Source organism: Panicum virgatum, chromosome 6N (genome assembly GCF_016808335.1).
Source record: "Panicum virgatum strain AP13 chromosome 6N, P.virgatum_v5, whole genome shotgun sequence".
Taxonomy (NCBI): Eukaryota; Viridiplantae; Streptophyta; class Magnoliopsida; order Poales; family Poaceae; genus Panicum; species Panicum virgatum.
In genome coordinates, this window is record NC_053150.1 from 11,813,194 (window position 1) to 11,835,752 (window position 22,559).

Here is a 22,559-nt window from a genome sequence, read left to right on the forward strand (position 1 = left end):
AAATCTCTATCCTAATTAGGAGGAATCAAATTTTAAGACTTACACCAGTTCAGCAGTGTTAGGTCCTAATAAGTTGCTAGTGCCTTATGAGTCCATAAAAAACAAAGACATCAACTTCCAAATGAGCACATGAGAACAAATTTATAAATCAAACAAGTTAGGCAATATGTTTTGTCAATGTTACCAAGAAAGAGGGAGGAAAGGAATAGGATCCTATAGAAAACCACAGGAGGAAGACTGACCTAGCCTGTGATGAATGATTTGTACTTTTCAGAAGCTCGGTGGTTGTAATCAGCAATTGATACAACTAACCGCTGCATTTAGTTTTGAATGCGTAGCATACTAGCCAAGAGGCAATTGAGACTTCTGCCATGGCCCCCACTCGCTAATCCTTGTATTTACACAATGCTATTAGTAGAAGCACAAAGGTTTGATCAAGGGTAGATGGCCAAAAATTATTTGAAGTCTACGTATGGTGTAAAAGTAGCTAACGAACTTGCAAGTTGCACACATAGTGGAAATGGTGGTAGAGTTAGATGACAATGACTTCATTGTAAAAAAAAATACAATGAGGGACAATATAATATATTGATTATTGTTTGTGCAATGTGCTGCTAATAATAAACAAGGACTGAACATTAAATGTCAACCTCATCTGTTTTTTGAAACACCAATGTGCATATATTCCTCCTGATTTATGCTAATTATCATATTTTTTACAATATGGATATTTTATTTAAAGTAAGATAATTATATTTTTAGAGATTGGAATTAAAACAGTTGCATATATAACATTGCTGTTTTTTCTGAACGCAGTCTTGTCTTCTTTAATCCTTATCCACTATAACACATAAAAATTATATATGCACATGCTGTTCGATCCATGGGCTCCATCTCCATAATATGTTATAGTCAATTATTGAACTGAAAAGTTACTCCCCAAATTTGATATATCCAGGGCAAAAAGGCCCATGGGTGCTTGAAGAGCCAGGTTTTGTAAGATGGGATAGGAACTACCCTACTAAGCTTCTCATTTTGGATTTATTTTAGTCATATACACATTATTCTTATCTTTTAGTTAGGAATACATATCCTTATAGATGTTGACCACTTTATGAACTCCCCCAGCTGCGACCTCAAAATAATTGCACCAAAATATAACAAAGTATTATTAATTTTTTGTCCATGGATATCATAATTAATTGGTAGACAAAGAAACGTTTGTCTAACATGCTTGTTAGGAGCCCTCACATTGACATTAGGTCAAGGAAGCATGATTATAGTTTTCTCGACAACATGCCTTAGTGTCGTAGCTTTATCTTTATCTGTTTCGTAAATATATACATCAGCAATGACACGATGCAACCTCAAAGAGGCGGGTGATGGCGTCACCTGTCCCTGGAAATAACCACCATTTTTAGTGGTGCATGATGCCATTACCCGCCTCTAGAAATAGCCACTATTTCCATAGGTGGGTGATGGCATTATCCACGAATAAAAGGGCATCTATAGGGGTGGGTGATGTGATGCATCACCCGCCCCTAAAAATAATTTTCACGAGCGGATGATGACATGACCCATCCTTATAAATGTGCTCACATAAAAAAAATCCGTAACTTTTTTATATGATCTGGGATGAAGACAAATTTTATACCAAAATTGTAGAGCCCGATGAGATCTAAAATTGTGTAGTTGATAAATTTTTTATTTAAGGTCATTTAGTAGTCCAAAAAATTATTATAAATTCTCTAGTTTCAAGTTATATAAGTTTTGATTTTTTTCAAACAACCTCGGATGTAGGATGTAAAATATAGATTATTTTCATATCAAAGTTTTAGTGGTAACATCTAAAATTTTATAGTTTATACATTATTCATTTAAGAACGTTTTGTATCACAAGATTATTTACTAGTTGTGCTCTATGTATATTTATGACTGTCTAGTATCTCATACAACTGAAGTCATATTTTCAAGTTTCCACAATATTAACCATTATATACAGTGAAATATATTGGCATATTTTTTCTGTATCTATAGTCAATAATCATAGTGTAGAAGTTTTACCTTATATTTAAAGATTGAAATGAACTTTTGAATAAAAATATAAAATAAAAAATATTTTTAGGGACGGGTGATGGCAACACCCGCCCCTGGAATGGATTTATATGGGTGGGTCATGGCCTCACCCGCCCCTACAAATCGATTTTAGAGTTAATATCGAATAATAACATACCCCATAGAGTCATGAGTGATTGTATAGTGTGGTGTGGTGGAGAGGAGGGTACGCACGAGGCTAGAGGTTAGCGGTTTGAACCCCGATTTACGTAAGTGTGAATATTTCATCAAAACAATTGTACCCGGTATAGTTGGCATATTTTTTATTTAGCTATTTTTAAGTTTTTCTTTCTATTTTTTATTTTTTAGAAATCGATTGTAGGGGCGGGTGAGGTCATGACCTGCCCATACAAATGCATTTGTAGAGGCGGGCACGTTACCCACCCCTACGAATAGATTTTTAGTTACGAGAACTTGAGGCAGGTATCACAACCGCCCCTAAAAATGCTTTTACCCGCTCCTAAAATCCTTTTTGTAGTAGCTAGTGCTTCTGACAGATATGGAACCTTGAGATTCTTGATCTGCCACTTCATATTCGCTCTGTTCGGCCGACTGTGGCGGGTGGCTGATGCTAATTTGTTGCGGAAGAAATATACTGTTGGCTAGTTGGTGGTTAGTGACTGGTGCTGATTTGTTATGATGGAAAAAATTACTGGCTGGCTGATGCGAACAGAGCGATTAAAGAGCTGGGTTTTGTAAGTTGAGATAGGAACTACCCTACTATGCTTCTCATTTTGAATTTATTTTAGTCATACACATATTATTCTTATCTTTTAGTTAGGAATACATATCCTTATAGATTTTGATCACTTTATGAACTCGCCCAGCTGCGACCTCAAAGGTATTACACCTAAATATTACAAAGTATTATTTTTTTGTCCATGTATATCCTAATTAATTGGTAGACAAAGAAACATTTGTCCAACATGCTTGTAATGGGCTCTCACATTGACATTAGGTCAAGGAAGCAAGATTATAGTTTCCTCAACAACATGCCTTACTGACGTGGCTTTATCTTTATCTGTTTGCTTTGTATAAATGTACACGTCAGCAATGACACTATGCAATTCAAATATAAATCCTTTCTAGGCAATATTCCGACAGATATGGAGCCTTGAGATTCTTGATCTGCCATTTCATATTTGGGGCTGGCTATATGAAACGGTTCTCCCAATTCTCTGATATATTACTTCGAGGTCTTTGATTTTATATGTTCAAGTTTGTGTTATGTCGTTTATTTTGTACATTTGGCTATCACCATAGTTTTCACGCTTCATCTACGTGTAGGTTGTATAGACGCTGATCAGATACGTAGATCCATCAGTTAGCCCAGTCCCAACTCACAAGTGCATGTATAGAAAAAATAAAAAAATAACATTGACCAGTAAAACATGATCAGGCCACATGTGATTAGTTTTATTTCTCATAAAGAACCTTTCCTTCTTCTAATGCAATTTGACTATCATCAATGCCTACACGGCTATTGGAGTTTAAATTAGAATATATGTAGTTCGATCTGCTACTTATTATAGTATTAGTAGTGGTAAGTGTTAGGATTAATTAGGATTAATTAATAGTGATCAATTATAGTTAATTATGTCATTAGCAGTTACTAATGACATCTGTACGTAGGCATAGGAAATAGACACCTTTTGGTGTCAACGTACACCCGTTGGCCTTTGGCCCTTTCGCGGACAGGCAACTGCCATTGTCCCTTGTATATATATCAAATTCTTGTTCATCAATACAACAGAGATTTCACTTTTCACTCAACACGTTATCACGCACGCACGCTCGGTCGCACCACTGACGCTACAGGCAAGGAACGAGAAGACGCCGGAGACCTCGCCGGAGACCTCGCCGGACTTCTGCAAGGTAACCACTGATGGCGAAAGCCACTGCTCCCTCCATGAACGCGATGGTGGACACCATCACCGACGCAGTTGAGACCGCAATCGCCCGCAGCAACGCCCCAGTGGCCCTCCCCGCTTCATGCTGCAGAGCGCCGTCCGCCGGGCACTGCGCGACATCAATGAACGTCGCACCCCGCTTCGCCGCTCCAATGGAGTTCGCACGGCGGACAGCGCTCGACGTTCGTCGCCGCGCACTCCATCGCTGCAGTTCGCCCCAGGCACTGGCCCGACGCATGGCACGGCCATGTTCGTCAGGCGCCTGGGCGCTCCGCCATCGTTGCTGCCAAGACCCCCGACGCCTCACCCGTCAGCTCTGCCGAGGCCGTCATCGTCGATTACGATGATGCCGCCACCGGTGCCGTCCGCAGTCGCTGCACCATGGACCGTAGGAGGTGGAACCATGGCTGGACGCCGAGGCACTCCTCTGGCCTCCAACAGCAACGCCGGGGCGGAGGCTTGGCCTCCGGGATTCGCATACGACCTTGACGTCGTACTCCTGCCCCCGCCCCCGCTGCCTCGTGGCTCCTCCTACGCTGACGCGGCGGCTAATCGGCCGCGCAGGGGCGCCCTCCCGCCGGGAACGGCTCTTGGCGCCGGATTCGCTTCTCCCCCGACCTCGGGGGAGACGGCTCCGCACCTCTGAGTGCCACCGGAACGGCCGGCGGGGACGGATCCGCCGCGCCCCGGCTCGCAGCGACGGTTCTAATGGACCGAAGCTCGCCGGGGACAGGCGGCCCTGCTCTGTTGGCCGGCCTCCATGGCCGGGTCTTGTGCTCGCCATGAGAGGAAGAAGGGGAAAGGGGATTGGAGACTTGGAGGCAAGGAGGGACGGCGGCTTGGCAACGGCGGTGGCCTGGCGACGTCGGCGGGTGGCGACGGCGGCGGCCGGAGCAACCCACGGCGGCGGCGGCTCGGCACAGGGGGCGGTTAGGGTCCTCAAACCCTAACCGTCGCCCTTTTATAGGCCACCAAAGATACTGGGCTGGGCCGGCCGAGCGCGCCTGGGCCGCTTGGCCTGCTGGGCAGAGCGCCTGGCCGATAGGCAGGCTGGGCCGTGCCTAGTGGCCGGGTGGGCCGGTCAAACGCGCCGCCTCTGACTGCCTTCTTCTTTTATTTTATTTTTTTAGTTTTGACAGCATTATTAGTCTAATTAGCATCTGATTTAGCTAATTTGTTGTCTTGTGAGACTTATCTACTTAAATTGTATTATATGCTGATTGCTCTGTACTGTTGTACTTGTTTTTGTATATATATTTGTGGATTAATTATATATATATTGCAATTAAATATTCTATGAGAGTATTTTTTTTGTTTTATGCGATCATATTTATTTTTGCACTATACATATATTATTTTGTGTTCTTTTATGGTAAATATATTGGTGCAAATAATTCCCACTGTTTTTCGCACCTCGTACTTGTTTATATTGTCTCTACATCATAGAATCATGTATGTTTGTGCCCCAAACTTTTAGCACTACATACAAGTTAAATAGAGCAATTCCAACGTTTGTTCATTAAATTGTACATATACTATTGCCTTAAATATTACAACATTCTCATGTTTGCTTTAATTTACCTTATGGTAAATTTACTAGTCCATAATTGTCCACGTAGGACCATGGCCACTAAGGAGTTCGAGGAACTCGCATTAGATGGCAGTAATTACCCTACATGGGCTTCTGATATCGAGATAGCGCTTGCATCTCGTGGACTTTTGGCCACAATAGAGCCTGCCCAAGCTGGAGTTGTCCTCCAAGACAAGCAAGTCTATCATGCTTTGGCCTTACTACGATTTTATATTCATAAGGATCTCAAAGCTGAATACCTTATGACTAAGAATCCTCGTGAATTATGGGACTCTCTGAAAGAGCGCTATGAGCAGCAAAAGGAACTCATTTGGCCTGAGGCCAATCATGAATGGAATCACTTACGTCTTCAAGATTTTAAATCTGTGGCGGACTATAATCATGTTGTTCATAGAATTTGCTCTAAATTGAAGTTTTGCGAAAAAGAGCCAACGGATGCAGATAAGATAGAGAAAACACTCTCTACTATGCTTCCGTCTGATCGTGTATTGCAACAGCAATACCGGGCCAAGAATTACCAAGTTTATTCTCAGCTTATTCATACATTGACTCAGGCCGAAAAACATGCCGAACTTCTTATGAAGAATCATCATAAGCACCCGGTTGGTTCGGCACCTTTACCTGAGGTTCACAATGTACAGAAAAATGCTAAGAATAAAAAGTTCAATGGAACTACTCCAAAGAATAAATTTGGTAAATGCAAACATAATAAGGGGCAGAGACCGAATTCATACAAGAGGAACAAAGACAATGCGAGATCCAAAAATGACAACAAGTGTCATAGATGTGGTGACTTCTCGCATTTTTCTAAGAATTGTAGTGCTCCAAAGCATTTGGTTGCTTTGTACCAAAAGTCATTGAAAGAGAGCAAGCACCCAGGAGGAACAAGATATGAGACACACTTCAATCTTGCATCTGAGATTGTCAAGGATAAGGGTTGTTCACACAAGGAACCAAAAGAACAAGAGAACAACAACACTCTTCACATTGAAGAGAAAATTCCATCGACAGACAACATACTCATAGACTTCGGTTCTGGAGATATGTTTGGCGATATGGACTAATTTTGGTCCATCACTTGATATCAGATTGCACTTATGTTGTAATATATTTGAGTTGGCAATAGTTACATTTCGTTGTATTATTTGTTTTACTTACTAATTGCTTACATAAGTTATTCGTTTGTACATACCCATAAATATTGTAATATCATACTCTTATTTTATTCAATATTATATGCATGCGTCTATATGTTATAATATTAAATTAAATTATATTATTATTTTACATATAGATGTCTATTGACTACAATCCAAAAGAGGAAGAGTTATGCCTTGTGGACTCATGTACCACAAACTCTATACTTAGAGAGATCAAATATTTCCAAACTCTTACAAAAAAAGAGGGAAATATTATGACTATTGCTGGTCGTGATGCATTAATAGTTGGCTCTGGACAAGCCACTATTACTCTCCCTATGGGTACACAGATTACGATAGAGGATGCCTTGTTGTATCCTGATTCAACTCGTACCCTTTTAAGTTATAGAGATATCCGTAAGAATGGTTTTCATGTAGAAACACATGAAGACAATAAAGAGGAATTCCTTCTCTTTACTAAACTTATGAGATTTGGCAAACAAATCTGCGAAAAGATTTCTTCACTCCAAACTGGATTGTACTTTACATACATAAAGCCTATAGAACATGTTGCTTATAAGATAATTTTCCAAAATGTCGATAAATTCCAGAATTGGCATGATCGACTAGGGCATCCAGGACTAGGGATGGTGAGGAAAATTATTAGCAATTCAATTGGTCATGATATGGAAAACACAAAGTTTCCCCAGAATAAAGATTTTTGTTGCACTGCTTGTGCAACTGGAAAATTAATTTTAAGACCATCATATCTTAAAATTAGAGTTGAACCATTAAAATTCCTTGAAAGGATTCAAGGAGATATTTGTGGTCCGATTCAACCATTATCGGGAACATTCAGATACTTCATGGTATTGATAGACGCATCTACTAGATGGTCTCATGTGTCCCTTTTATCGACACGAAACCATGCTCTCGCTAAGATAATGGCTCAACTTATTAAGTTGAAGGCTAATTATTCTGAACATCGGATTCAATCTATCCGAATGGACAATGCTGCTGAATTTTCATCCCGTGTATTTAATGATTATTGCATGGCATTGGGAATTCAGGTCCAGCACTCGGTTCCATATGTCCATACTCAAAATGGTTTGGCTGAATCATTGATTAAACGAATCAAGATCATTGCAAGACCATTATTAATGAATTGCAAATTGCCTACGTCGTGTTGGGGTCATGCAGTTCTGCACGCTGCCGATTTGATCCAACTACGACCAACTGCATATCACGAAACCTCCCCATTGCAGTTAGTACGTGGAAATCCTCCGAGTATTTCCCATTTGCGTAAGTTTGGGTGCGCTGTATGCGTACCCATCTCACCACCTCAGCGAACATCGATGGGCCCTCACAGAAAACTGGGGATCTATGTTGGATATTCATCTCCGTCCATCATTAAGTATTTAGAACCTTTGACTGGGGATCTATTTCCTGCTCGCTTCGCTGACTGCATTTTTAATGAGGATCATTTCCCGTCATTAGGGGGAGAATTATACCAAAAAGAATGCCAGGAAATTAATTGGAATGCTGAAGGCATTTCATTCTCTGATCCACATACTACAGAAACAGAACTACAAGTTCAAAGAATTATTGATTTTCAAAATATTGCAAACAATCTGCCAGACGCTTTTGCTGATTATAAAGGTGTCACAAAGTCAATATATCCTTCAAGGAACGTGCCTGAGAGAGTGGAGGTACCTAATAAAACCACTCAACCCCAAACTGGAAACAAGAGGGGAAGAAGCACTTCCAAGAAGCAAGAAAAGACCGGAAATACATCTAAAATTTCCATTGATAGACACCTAAAGGACAAACAATGTCCTGTGGATATATGTGATCCACAATCTAGCCCAATTATGCGCATAAACACTGAGGCTGAAACATCGGAAGACCCTAGATCCATTGTTTTGGGAAATCATGATGAATCTTTAAGGGTAGACGAAATTGCTATAAATTTCGTAGAAACTGGAGAGTCTTATGATCGTAAGTCCACAATAGTCGACTGTTACCTCTCTGAGCAAATTGCAAATATTCTTCAAACAGATTCAGATCCCAAGTCTATGACAGAGTGCAAGAAGTGCTCTGATTGGGATAAGTGGAAGATAGCAATAGAAACAGAGATTGCCTCGCTTTATAAAAGGAAAGTGTTTTCGGCTGTAATGCCAACACCTCTTGGTATCCTTCCTGTGGGATACAAATGGGTTTTCGTTCGTAAAAGAAATGAAAACAACGAAGTGGTGAGATATAAAGCAAGGCTAGCGGCACAAGGTTTTATGCAAAGACCTGGCGTTGATTTCAACGAAACCTATTCTCCAGTAATGAGTGGGATAACCTTCCGATATCTAATATCACTGGCAGTACAAAATCGTCTATCTATGCAGTTGATGGATGTAGTGACCGCATATTTGTATGGGTCATTGGATTCTGAGATATACATGAAAGTTCCCGAAGGAATTAGTATACCAGATAATAAGGCAAATCGCAACATGTATTGCGTCAAGTTGCAGAAGTCATTATATGGCTTAAAACAGTCAGGCCGAATGTGGTACAATCGGTTAAGTGAATTCCTTAAATTGAAAGGATACACAAATAATGATGACTGTCCATGTGTCTTCATTAAGAAATCTTCAACAGGATTTTGTATTATATCGGTATACGTTGATGATCTTAATATCATTGGCAACGGACCTGATATTAATGAAGCACGTCATCATTTAAAGACAGAGTTTGAAATGAAGGATTTGGGTCAAACCAAATTTTGCTTAGGTTTACAACTTGAGCACTTTCATTCTGGTATATTTATATACCAAGCTGCCTATGTCCAGAAAATATTGGAAAAATTCAATATGGACAAATCATATCCGACAAAAACACCCATGGTAGTAAGATCTTTAGATATTGAGAAGGATCCTTTTAGACCACGGGAAGAAGAAGAGATATTGGGACCACACATCCCATATCTAAGTGCCATTGGAGCACTAATGTATCTTGCTAACAACACCAGACCTGATATTGCATTTGCAGTAAATTTGCTAGCAAGACATAGTGCTGCACCTACCAAACGTCATTGGGTAGGAGTCAAAACAGTATTGAGATATCTCAATGGCACTAGAGATCTTGGATTATTTTATAACAGAAATCAAGATCCAAGTTTGTTAGGATATACAGATGCTGGTTATTTATCAGATCCCCATAATGGCAGATCGCAAACAGGCTTTGTATTTTTACAAGGAGGAGCGGCAATCTCTTGGAAATCTACAAAGTAGACACTAGTGTCTACTTCCACCAATCATTCTGAAATAATAGCTTTATATGAAGCTTCACGTGAATGCGTATGGCTTCGCAGAATGATAAACCACATGATACAATCATGTGGTATAGGTGCGATTGAGACACCAACAATTATCTTTGAAGATAATTCAGCATGTGTTACTCAGATGGAATCAGGTTATATTAAGAGTAATATGACTAAACATATTATTCCTAAATTATTCTATCCCCATGAACTCCAAAAGAATGGAGAAATTGAAATCTTGCAGACTAAGTCATGTGATAATTTAGCAGATTTATTCACAAAATCTCTACCATACTCTTCATTTCGTAAATGTGTTGAAGGTATTGGTATGAAGAGACTTAGAGACTTGCAAGGATCAGGGGGAGAATCAAATAAAATATAACTTGAATAATCATCACATTACACTCTTTTCTTTATATGAGTTTTACTTCTAAAAGAGTTTTCTCGCATAAAGTTTTTAATGAGGTAATGTTAAACACGTGGTAATTGTCATATTATCTATTTTTCCTTACAAAGGTTTTTCAAGGATAATATATGACATATTGATCTCAGATCAAATTGTTTTAGACTATGACTTTAGAATCACCTAAAGGGTCTATAAACATTGGGAGTTATATATATCATAGCGTTTCTTCTTATTTTTCCCACAGGGTTTTAAGGAGTTTTACCTGGTATATCGAAACACTTTGGTTTTTTCCCACAGGGTTTTTCCAAAGCTTCAAGACTATGAATGATAAACAAGCAACGGTGCCTACACAAGATTAATTGATCAAGGGGGAGTGTTAGGATTAATTAGGATTAATTAATAGTGATCAATTATAGTTAATTATGTCATTAGCAGTTACTAATGACATATGTACGTAGGCATAGGAAATAGACACCTTTTGGTGTCAACGGACACCCGTTGGCCTTTGGCCCTTTCGCGGACAGGCAACTGCCATTGTCCCTTGTATATATATCAAATTCTTGTTCATCAATACAACAGAGATTTCACTTTTCACTCAACAGTAAGTGCTGCATGTGGACAGGATCTAGATAGCATATCCATTTGATCCACGAACAAGTGGATCACGAGTTAATTCAGATACAAACATAAAGAGGAGGGACAATACCAGCTATGGTAGGAAGCAGCGGCGGATCAAACCCATGTTATGTCCTCCGGTCAATTTATCGGCTAGGGCCCACCAATGGTAAAAACATTATGTTAATCCTTAGGTTTTTTAACTTCAGCGCATCCTTAATCATATGGTACATTGTTTGTTTCCTTTTTTCTTCTGAGATGGGGCATGGAGTTTTCAAAAAAAAAAACAAAAAACAAAATGGGGCATGAAGGGAAGGGATGGTTACTCTCGAGAGGTCCAAGCCAGGGAAGGTGGCCTCACCACACGATGACCTGCTAACCGAACTAACAGCAGTGTGTTTACTATTTTAAATTGATTAGGAGAGAATCTTCTGTATTTACCATCCTACTTACCGCTTGGCTAATGTTCTTTTGTTAAAAAAAGAAAAAAACTGTTTGCCACTATAATGCATAGCCATATTGTTAAGTGTTTTCATGTAGCTAGCTTGGGATCGGAGCATGCATTTCTTACAAACTTTAAACCCCTACATCACATATTCACTTTTTTTTTCTTTTCAAAGCACATATTCAGATACAGATACAGATGACCTACCTATCAATATAATGCACCTATACCTACCATGCACTTCATGGTATTTGTACGAGTATACTCTGTATCGATGGTCCATAGGCTTCCATTGGGAAGTTTGCCGAGACGTCATTCTCAACCGAGTTGTGGCTGGTGGTGAGCATCACCGCGTAGACATGGTACGGTGGCTTTGCTTGCATTGGAGGCTGTCAATGGAGCCAAACAGGAAAAAGGGGGGGCAGTTTTGACCTTTTGTCTCGACCGCGTGTGTGTGTGTTTTGCGTGGTTGAGTGCAGAGGACCAACGCCACCTTTTGTTGTTTGTGAGCATGATGAGGTGGAACGGACTTTTTTTTTGTTGGCATGGTTTGCACCTTTTGAAAAAATGAGAAATTATTATGTGTGTTTTCCCATGCTGCACAGCTTTGACAAGGAAATGTTTGAGGAAACTAATTAGGAGCAGAATCGTGGTAACTCTACCATAATTAATTAGGGGTAGATTAGTTGGCATGTGCCATCTCTTACAAAGATGTCATTAACAATTCATTTGATTCGATGCCATGGGGCCGTCATGTGACCTTGGGCTTGGGAGCAGGTGATGACCAGATTATTATGCAAAGAAAGAACCCAACAAGTCAAAGACAAAATCTGAGTCTCTGAAATAAAAAAAAAGAAATTGTAGAACTCAAACTACACACTGCAAAGATATATAAAATACTGTTAATAATTGGTACTGCTTCTAGAAGTTGGATCCCAAAGATCTCAACCAAGAAAAGAAGGGGTGGAAACTAATTTAGGAGGAAAGCAGTAGCAGGAGTCCAGGACCAGGACCAGGGACCTGCCAGCTCATCCTCTGCATCAGCAGGACCAGTGTGTAACAAACTTGGGTCAGTTGGATTCATGCCACTACAATTTCACGATTTTTGATTTCATGTTGAAATCGATGCCATTAAGTGGCATGAAATCGATGCCATTAAGTGGCATGATTTTCAACGTGAAACCCAATTTCACGGAATTGTGATGGCATGAATCGAATTTTCCCAACAAACTTGCTGTAAATTTAGCACTGGCTCTCTATCGAAACCAGCACGCAAAAATGTTTAGTCTTGGCGGAATTTCCAGTTGAAATGCCAATTCCAATTTGTTCTTCTGGGCTCCCCACCGACCTCCTCCCGCAGTCTGAGGTCCAATTTTCAGCATCTAGCCATATGCTCATCCTGCACCGTAGACCTGAGCATGGGTCACCCGACCCGAACAAACCGACCCAACCCGCCCGAAAAAAACCCGACCCGACCCGACCCGAGCTACGTGGCGGGTGGGCGCGGGCCGTATTTTTTGACCCGCAACAATCAACGGGCCGAGCACGGGCCATGATTTTTGACCCAAAACCCGACCCAACTCGAAAAACCCGACCCAAAGGTCAAAAAAACCCGACCCAATCCGAAAAAAACCCGACCCGACACGCCAGCGCAGGGTGCACGGGCTAACCCGACCCGACCCGGTGATAGGTACGGGTCGGGCGCGGGCCGTCCTATGCGACCCGTGACCCGACCTTGACCCGAACCCGATCCGACCCGACCCGACCCGACCCGACATTTGCCCAGGTCTACTACACCGGCACCTTCTTTTGTGAACGTGCAGAGAGCAGGCTGCTCTCTCTCTCTCCACCATAAATCATTCCTCCTCAACCTAGACCCTGCTGTATTGCCGTGCTTTTGACAATTGGAGGGCGGCCTACATAGCTGCTTATCCCCCGGGTGGCGACTGTAGCAACAAAACTTTTATCTTGCGGGGTTTTGGGGGTGGCGGAAGATTGGGTTTTTCTTGGCTCTGGAAATCTGTCCAGGTTCGTCTCTTTGTCTGAAGCGTTTTGAGGTTGATTGGAGTGAAGATTTTCGGTTCGGTGGGCACAAATCCTCGGTTTTTGGCTCGGATTTGGGTTATTCTCGCTCGGATTCTTGGTTATTGGCTCTTCACCGAAGGTTCCATTCTGGCTCTTGCCGAAATCAAAGGGGGGAGGGTTCGATCTTGGGAGCAAGTTCTGTCTGAAGATTTGAGGTGGCATTCGGATTTGGGTTATCTGTCTCGTGTTCTTGGTTGTTCTTGAAGGACTTGCTGTTTGCTTAGACCAAGCTGACGGTCGGTCTTGGGCTCCGCAGATGTGCGGATTTGGTGTGGAATTGCAGTGAGAAGGCCAAAGAGCTGTTCCGGTGCTAAATTTGGGAAGTTCAGGGATTCCATTTTCGGTTGATGCGAATGGGAAGTCACTTTCGGCCGATGGGGAGCTCTCAGGTGTGAAGGTTTTGAGGTGGGATTACGACCTGAAGGTTGAAGGAGATGCTAATGGCGTCGATATCGGATAGCGAGGCGACCAACCGGGGAAGCATGTGGGAGCTGGATCAGAACCTTGATCAGCCCATGGATGAGGAGGCTAGTCAGCTGAAGAACATGTACATAGAAAAGGTATGATTGTGATCCTTGCATGTCGACTCTGAATGTTTGTTGCACAAAAGTCTGTTTCCTCTCTGTAGCTATCATCGTTTCCAGCTTAGCCTCTGTGTTCATCTTAAAGAAACATGCTGGTCCTTTGATGTGAAATTGTGAATGGTACAGTATTTGATTGATGGCTCAGGGGACCATTTTGATATAAAAGGGTGGCAGGAACCATATTTTAGATTTGCTGTTACTGTTATTTTCCAATTGTAGGAACAGATTCTTACATCTTGTTCAGTTCTCTCATCTTAAAGTGCTACAATATATGTGCTCTATGTGCTTTGTATAGGCTAGTTCGTTATTGTGTTACTAGCACAAAGAACTGACATGATCTTTGCTTTTATTCATGCAGAAGTTTTCATCAATTTTGTTACTGCGGCTCGCGTTTCAGAGCCTTGGCGTAGTATTTGGTGATTTAGGTACATCACCATTGTATGTTTTCTACAATATCTTTCCACATGGGGTTGATGATGATGAAGATGTTATTGGAGCTCTGTCCTTGATCATTTACACACTTACCCTCATCCCTCTGATGAAGTACGTTTTTGTTGTCTTGCGAGCCAATGATAATGGTCAAGGTAAGATATCACATTCTTGTAATCTTACCGTTTGTCGGCTGTTATGATTCATTTGACATTTGCAAGAATTATGAGTGCTGTTGTCAATGGTAAAAGTATGAGCTGATAGTTCGCATAGGTTCTGCAATTTTACCATGTGGTTTGGTTGTGTGATGGATTTGTATCAAGTATCAACATGTTCTAATATGAGATGCCGGAGTGATTGGTAGCCAACAATTTACTAATCATGAAATTTGTAGAAGGTGAAGCTTCAAGATCATTTTGCTTTGTGCTCAGACAAGAAATACTTTTGCAATTGGAATTTGTTTCCACAAACGTTCAGACAATATATTTTTCTGTTTATTGACAGGTGGCACATTTGCTCTTTATTCTCTACTGTGCCGGCATGCAAAGGTCAGCACTATACCCAACCAACATAAGACCGATGAAGAATTAACCACATATAGTCGGCAAACTTATGAGGAGAATTCACTTGCAGCAAAAGTGAAGAGATGGCTAGAGGGACATGCATATAAAAAGAATTGTCTTCTTATTCTCGTTCTCATTGGTACATGTACCGCCATTGGAGATGGAATCCTTACTCCTGCTATATCAGGTATTCAGAATCATAGTTTTATGAGTAAATCTAAAATAACTGTGATCTAACTTGCATTTTATGTGTTATGTAGTTCTCTCTGCATCAGGTGGAATAAGGGTTCAGAACCAGAACATGAGCACAGGTGCCCCCCCCTCCCCTCTCCTGTATAGTTTTCGAAGTTTGTTCTGAACTCCAGTGCGCTGCATTATTCATTTTCCTTGATCTATTGAGGATCATAACATCTTTTGCATATGCTGCTTTTTCTAATTTCTTGCATATCTGGCAGATGTGGTTGTAATTGTTGCTGTGGTCATATTAATTGGCTTATTCTGCATGCAACACTATGGGACAGATAAAGTTGGGTGGCTCTTTGCACCTCTAGTGCTCCTTTGGTTTATTCTAATTGGAAGTGTTGGGGTAGTGAACATACACAAGTACAACAGTTCTGTTCTAAAAGCATATAATCCAGTCTACATCTTCCGGTATTTCAAACGAGGGAAATCTGAGATTTGGGCATCTCTTGGAGGGGTCATGCTTAGCATCACAGGTCATTGGCAATTCAACTGTAACTTTAGCATCGATTGTTAGATGAAACAGAGTTTACCTATATGTCTTTTTGTACTCAGGAACTGAAGCATTGTATGCTGATCTCTGTCACTTCCCTGTATTGGCTATTCAGGTGAGTGGTTTCAACCAAAAAGAATCATGAAGTATGATATTATTGCCTCAATGAATTAATCATGTCTATGTCCAGATCGCCTTCACCTTAGTGGTGTTCCCATGCCTTCTACTGGCATACACTGGGCAGGCTGCTTACATTATTGACCACAAGGACCATGTAGCTGATGCTTTCTATCGCTCCATCCCAGGTCCTACTGAACTCTCAAAAAATTTGATCCTTCTTATCTCAAGATACCATACCACCATATCATGTCCAATATGTACGAATTGGCATAGTGCTTGTCGCACTACTCTTACTGTACATTAGTGCTGTGTGCACTTTGGTATGCTCAATTTGAAATGCTCTATTACTGCAGGACCCATATACTGGCCAGCCTTCATCATAGCAACTCTTGCAGCTGTAGTCGCAAGTCAAGCAACCATATCTGCTACTTACTCAATAATAAAGCAAGCTCTTGCACTGGGTTGTTTCCCCCGTGTCAATGTTGTCCATACCTCAAAGAAATTTCTGGGGCAGATTTACATCCCTGACATCAACTGGATACTTATGATTCTTTGCATTGCTGTGACTGCTGGATTCAAGAACCAAAGCCAGATAGGAAATGCATATGGTAAGCTTTTCTTATTGAATTCCCTTGCTTCTTTCAATGCAAAATGATACTCCCTCCATCTCAAACTACAATTCATTTTGGCTTTTCTAAATCCATAGCTTTTGCTATGCATCTAGATATAACATTTGTCTAGCTGCATAGGAAAAGCTATGTATCTATAAAAGTCAAACCGAATTATAATTTGGAATGGAGGGAGTGTAAATAAGGAGGAACCAATATGTGGATGTCATGCTTTATTGCACTTTCAGCTCTAAAGTTTACATGATAGTGCTAAGTAGAAGGTAGCTAGCAATAGTTCAATACCATGTAGTTAATTGCTAAAAACAGAGTCATCTTTATCTAACAGGTAGCATAAGCATACCCTAACAGAACACCCAAATTGTTCAGTGGCATACCTTAAATTGTAGACTGTGATTTTTATCTAACAGGTAGCATTAGCATACCCTAACAGAACACTCAAATTATTCAGTGGCATACCTTAAATTGTAGACTAAGATTCTTATGCTAGTTACACTGAACCCTAATAGAATTTACACTGAACCTTCAGGAAGCACTTATTTTTATATAATGTTGTCTGAGCAGGCACTGCGGTGGTGATTGTTATGCTAGTTACAACATTCCTTATGGTCCCAGTTATGCTGCTTGTATGGAAGAGCCACTGGATTCTTGTTGTCATCTTCCTAGTGCTCTCCTTGACGGTTGAGCTCCCATACTTCACAGCCTGCATTAATAAAGTGGACCAAGGTGGATGGGTTCCCCTAGTCATCGCCATAACCTTCTTCATCATCATGTACGTGTGGCATTTCTGCACCGTGAAGCGCTATGAATTTGAGATGCACAGCAAGGTCTCTATGGCCTGGATTCTGGGACTAGGGCCAAGCCTTGGCCTTGTCAGGGTCCCTGGAATAGGCTTTGTGTATACCGAGCTTGCAAGTGGTGTCCCACATATCTTCTCCCATTTCATCACCAACCTCCCTGCCATCCATTCGGTTGTTGTCTTTGCCTGTGTGAAGTACCTGCCGGTATATACAGTCCCTGTTGAAGAACGGTTCATCATGAAGAGGATTGGGCCAAAGAACTATCACATGTTCCGCTGTGTCGCAAGGTATGGATACAAGGACATCCACAAGAAAGACGAAGACTTTGAGAAGATGCTCCTCGACAGGCTCTTGGTCTTTGTCAGACTAGAGAGCATGATGGATGGCTACTCCGACTCTGAGGATTTCACCATGATGGAGCAGAAGGGTGAGAGGTCCACCAGAGCACTGCTGACTGAGAAGGCTGGAAGCAACACAATGAGCTCGATTGGTGACATGAGCTACTCATCACATGACTCCATCATGCCGGCCAAATCACCTTTGACAGGGAACAGCCTGACAAGGTACTCGAGCCAGACATTCGGCGACGAGCAGGAGTTCCTGAACCGGTGCAAGGACGCTGGTGTCGTGCACATCCTCGGGAACACGGTCGTGCAGGCACGCAGAGATTCGGGGATCGTCAAGAAGGTGGCTGTGAATTATGTGTACGCCTTCCTTAGGAAGCTGTGCAGGGAGAACAGTGTGATCTTCAATGTTCCTCATGAAAGCCTTCTGAATGTAGGCCAGATATATTACATATGAACACTTTGTTTGTTCTTTTGATCGGGTTCAGAAGTGAGTAGTTCTGAGCTGCTGCAATCTGTAGGGCAGGTACATGATCAGTCCTAGAGTAAATGTTCATTAGTTAGTTTCGTGCCTTTCTCAGGTACTCCCTCCGTTCGGAAATGATCTACATATTTTGACTAGAGAAAGTCATTCGAAGTAAAGTTTGACTTATTAATCACTCTTAGAATATAATGTCAATTACGAATAACTCAATGTCATCTCAAAACCTCTTTGAATACATATGTATTGACATAAATTTTATAAACTAATTATACATATAATTTAACTAATTATTAGTCAAAGTTTATAAAGTTTGACTTTCTCTAGTCAAAATATGTAGATCATTTCCGAACGGAGGGAGTATTGCTGATGTTGCTGGTGGCATATTCTACATGAGGTTTGTGGGCTGCATCCAATTGCCATTTTTCCTTAGTAAGGCGAATGGGTTTTGCTTAACATGATGTCAACAATTGCTGCTGCATACATCATGTAACTGTCAGGCTGAGAAAAATGTAATCTGCTGGTATTTCTTCAGATTATCTTATCTGCCACACGCCGATGGTTCATCAATAGTACAATTTTATAATGAAAACAGGAAAAGAGCATGCCCCTGCAAAAGCATGAGAAAATGATATATAACACAAAAGTAACATTACTGGGTTCATATCATGAAAACAGGAAAAGTGCATGCCCCTGCAAGAGCTTGAGAAAATGATATACAACACAAAAGTAACATTACTGGGTTCATAGCCCAACAAACATACCAAATCTGATAACGGCCCACTCCTAAAGGTCTAATTCAGTTCACATCCCTAAAATCTCCCAGGAAATGCAGCAAAATAAGCTCAAAGGGGCACCCATCCATTCTACAAAATGTTCCATCCAAATTAAACGCCCTAGCTAGCTCAAGGGCTAAACACCCAGTAACCTCTGACCTCGCTAGGAAACTAGTCATACCGCTCTCGATCTTACTCGGCTTGTCCACCATCAGAATTCTGTTGTTGGCGCTGCTGCGGCTGCTGGTACTCCGTCGGCGGCCACATGAACGTCACAGGCTGCTGGTTTGCATACATCGGAAAGGGGATCGGGAAGGTCGCCGGCGGCATGGTTGCGGTCTGCTGCGGCGGCGCAACTCCATTCCCATTCTGCTCCTCCGTCGGAGAGACATCCATCAGGAAATCAAACATCTCGTTGGCGATGATCGCCGAGGCGACGTCGCTCCGCTGCAGCGTCCGGCGCTTGGCCCCCTCGGCGTGGAGCCACGACCGCAGCGTGAGCTCCAGGATGAACATCTCGCAGGCCTTGGCGAAGAGCACGGGCACCTCGCCGGCGATCATCTTGACGTCCTCGTCGGCCTTCATGATCTTCTTGATCCGCGCCAGGGGCAGGTTGTGGACCTTGAGGTCCGTAGCCTGCTCGGCCTCGACCAGCTGGCCCGTCCACAGAGCCTGGAGCTGCTGCTCCTGGTACTGCAGCTGGTGCTGCTGGAGCTGCTGGAACTTCTGGAACAACGCGGCCTGGTGCTGGCTCGACAGCGGCACTGGGATGGAAGCTTGGTAGGCAGCACCGGCACCGGCAACCTGGGACGAGCTCGAGCCTGCAGCTGATGGAAGTCTGGTGGTGCCAGCTGATGACGACGGAGGCAATGACGCCAATGCTTCAGGTTGGTGATTGTATGGTGTTAGGGCAAATGCTGCAGGGGTACCACCAGCAACATTTGTAGCTGCTTCAAAAGCGTTAGTCTGTGACGATTGCTGGTTCGAGAACGACGACAGAATGGTGGCTGGGTAGGCTGCAGCGCCTTGGGAAGCTGGAACTGGAAGGAAGGCGGCGGTGGCTGACAACAGAGGCACTGATTCCAATGCTGCAGGCTGTAGGAATGTGTTTAGAGGATATGATCCAGGGGTAACACCACTTGTGGCACCATCATCATTGTTGATCTCCTGTGAGTATTGATCCATGTCCAAAATGCACTTTTGGTATGTGCCTACCGTTGGAGCCTGTGATTAAAAAAACATCTTAGACCATTAACTTTCAAATATGGCATAGAATTACAGGTTGAAGAGGTAAAAGAAACATTTTATTCACGAGGTCCAGGTGTCCAGCAAAGAGAACTAAAGCAAGGCAAGAAACATTTTAAAATAAATAGAGTCGAGCAAGATGTGTATTGCATGAATCGCAATATACATACGTTCTTTTTTTTCTTCTTCATTGTTTTTAGAAAAACGTTTTGCAGTTTTATTTTTAGGTAATAATGGAAAGTAAAGATATTGCGGTTAATTAATTAAGCTAAGTATATATACCACGGCCGAAATATGTTCCGCATAAGTAGAAAATACCATGAAACAAACAAGGACAATGATTATTTACCACCTTATATATCTACATGCTTTTTTAATGTTTCAACTTTCAACATGTAGTGTTTCTGTCACTAACAAGTGACAGAAACAAGCAGCAATAACAGTACAGTAATACATCAATACATTGTATAGTAGATTGCTGAATTATAGCGAATCCCTGAAGTTAGTAGAACGATTTCCTAACTCGAGACTTCTTTGGCTAGAATTTTGTCCAGCAGCAGATATGTATGAAGTTGATCCGCAAGTGGACAGTCAGCACTCAGGCTACAATCTGCAAGATAGGCTGCCACTGCCACAAGACAGCAATTCCCTAAACCTAGTAATGCGCAAAGAGAATCAGTACAGCACGAAAGAACCGACGGCAAAGACGACAGTTTTTCTGCCAAGAAGACAGATTCATCGATCAGAAAACATCACTGGCCGGCCAGTCGTCGTCCATCAGCAACACACGGCCGCCACAGCGGCCATGTCCGACCGCCGGATCCACGAGTCCGGAGACTGACGGATCGGAGGGTTTGAAGGAAAAAGCCATCGATCCAGCCGATCTTGCGATCGGGGCCATCCGCTCATAAGGAAACCAACGAAAACCCGATCGAGCAGGCATCTCTATCAACCGGCAGCGCCGAAACAGGAGCAGGAAGAGCGCGTAACGAGGAAAAATCGCGATCTTTGCGCGGGGGGGGGGGGGGGGGGGGGGGGGGGAATAGATAAATCGCGGGAACCGACGGCCCGGATGAGGGAGCCGTCGCTGTTGCATGGATACCTCGGAGGTAGGGGGAGGGAGGGAGGGCGCGATGGGCAACACCTGTCGGATCGGAGGGGAGGAGCGCTCCCCGAGGAGACGACGACGGCGGAGTAGGAAGCGGAGATGGTGGGGAACTGGGGAGTGGATTGTGGATGCCTTGCCCTACTTTCTCGCCTGCGGCGTGCGCGTGTTTTATGGAGAGGCCGGCGCGGCGGCGCGGGGCACTGAGGGCTTCGAAGGCCATGCCCGTGGGCCCGGCTGGGGTGGGGTTGGCGGTTCCGGGCGGGGCGCTGGCAGGTGGGCCGGGGAAGCAATTCCATCGAGTATGTAATAAGCGACCGAATAGTTGTTTTGGGAATGGAGCAATTTCATGGCGATTGTTTTGTGTAGAGAAGAAAAGATAAAGAGAGAGAAAAAAGGAAGGATGATTGAGGATTGGATTTGTAGGGTTTCTAAGGGTGGTATAGCTGCCGGCTCTAGAAGAATTACGGAGACCTTGCCGAATCGGCGAGGCGGTGAGGCACCATGCACGGGGCGCGTGGATGACACTCGAATAGGTAGAGATTTATCGCAAGAACATAGTTGTTGTGGTGGTCAGTGGAGGCATACTTGGTGTAAGACTGGATGGTGCCGGCACCAAGGGAAAATGATGAAGAGAAAGGCGGCAATCGAGCAGGGTGGCGAGGATTGGAAAATGCCAAAGAGAGGGGATATGGAAGGTACCACTGAGTAGGGTGGCAGCAGCAAGGAAAAATGGCGAATAGAAAAGAGTGATGACAGCGCCCACTGTAATGCGTGCATGTGGTACCGCGAGTGGCGGGCTACGACCTGACGTCGTGGAGCTATCCGAGTTCAAGAAAGAAAAAGTGATTGCGTGTGCCTCAAGGAAAGATAAGGTACCAAAAGAAAGTAATAGCTTCTATCTGGTTGGTCGTAATTTTACTTAACCGTACACATCGGTTGGTCCGCCGTCCACGTATAATTGGAGAGACCTTTTGTTTTCACTGCTGGCTCGTCCCATGTGCTTGGGCCCTGTAGAACATTATCCCTTCACGACCTCACCCTTCCCATTCTCCTTCACTCACCATCGCCGGTCTTTTCTTTCTCTGATGCAGCGGTGCGCCCTAGTGGCGATGGTGCCATGGGGCATGCGGCCTC

General features: G+C 42.8%; 2 protein-coding genes across 6 annotated transcripts; one reads left to right on the plus strand and one right to left on the minus strand.

Annotated features, from left to right (window-relative positions):
- The first annotated feature begins 13,347 nt into the window (after window positions 1-13,347).
- LOC120678537 (putative potassium transporter 12) lies at window positions 13,348-18,835 on the plus strand. 5 transcript variants are annotated; one of them, XM_039959778.1, is made up of 11 exons: window positions 13,348-13,771; window positions 13,873-14,176; window positions 14,559-14,784; window positions 15,134-15,379; window positions 15,453-15,503; window positions 15,648-15,908; window positions 15,988-16,040; window positions 16,116-16,230; window positions 16,399-16,653; window positions 17,236-18,396; window positions 18,657-18,835. In XM_039959778.1, the coding sequence occupies exons 2-10, from the start codon at window positions 14,051-14,053 to the stop codon at window positions 18,270-18,272; spliced, it is 2,370 nt and encodes a 789-aa protein (XP_039815712.1). In that variant the 5' UTR covers window positions 13,348-13,771; window positions 13,873-14,050; the 3' UTR covers window positions 18,273-18,396; window positions 18,657-18,835. The 5 variants fall into 5 exon arrangements, with proteins under 5 accessions (XP_039815712.1, XP_039815711.1, XP_039815714.1 ...); XM_039959777.1 differs by having other exon boundaries at window positions 13,348-13,559; XM_039959780.1 differs by having other exon boundaries at window positions 13,350-13,559; window positions 14,559-15,177; window positions 15,263-15,379; window positions 18,657-18,830.
- Window positions 18,836-19,081: 246 nt separating this feature from the next.
- On the minus strand, window positions 19,082-20,507 carry LOC120680108 (nuclear transcription factor Y subunit C-2-like). The gene has a single exon (XM_039961736.1). The coding sequence runs from the start codon at window positions 20,255-20,257 to the stop codon at window positions 19,265-19,267; it is 993 nt and encodes a 330-aa protein (XP_039817670.1). The 5' UTR covers window positions 20,258-20,507; the 3' UTR covers window positions 19,082-19,264.
- Between the last annotated feature and the right edge of the window lie 2,052 nt (window positions 20,508-22,559).

Coding starts and splice junctions, on each gene's coding strand:
- LOC120678537 (XM_039959778.1), top strand. CDS start 14,051: ATGCTAATGGCGTCGATATCGGATAGCGAGGCGACCAACCGGGGAAGC. Junction 14,785..15,133: donor AGCCAATGATAATGGTCAAG/GTAAGATATCAC, acceptor GTTTATTGACAG/GTGGCACATTTGCTCTTTAT. Junction 16,231..16,398: donor TTTCTATCGCTCCATCCCAG/GTCCTACTGAAC, acceptor CTATTACTGCAG/GACCCATATACTGGCCAGCC.
- LOC120680108 (XM_039961736.1), bottom strand. CDS start 20,257: ATGGATCAATACTCACAGGAGATCAACAATGATGATGGTGCCACAAGT.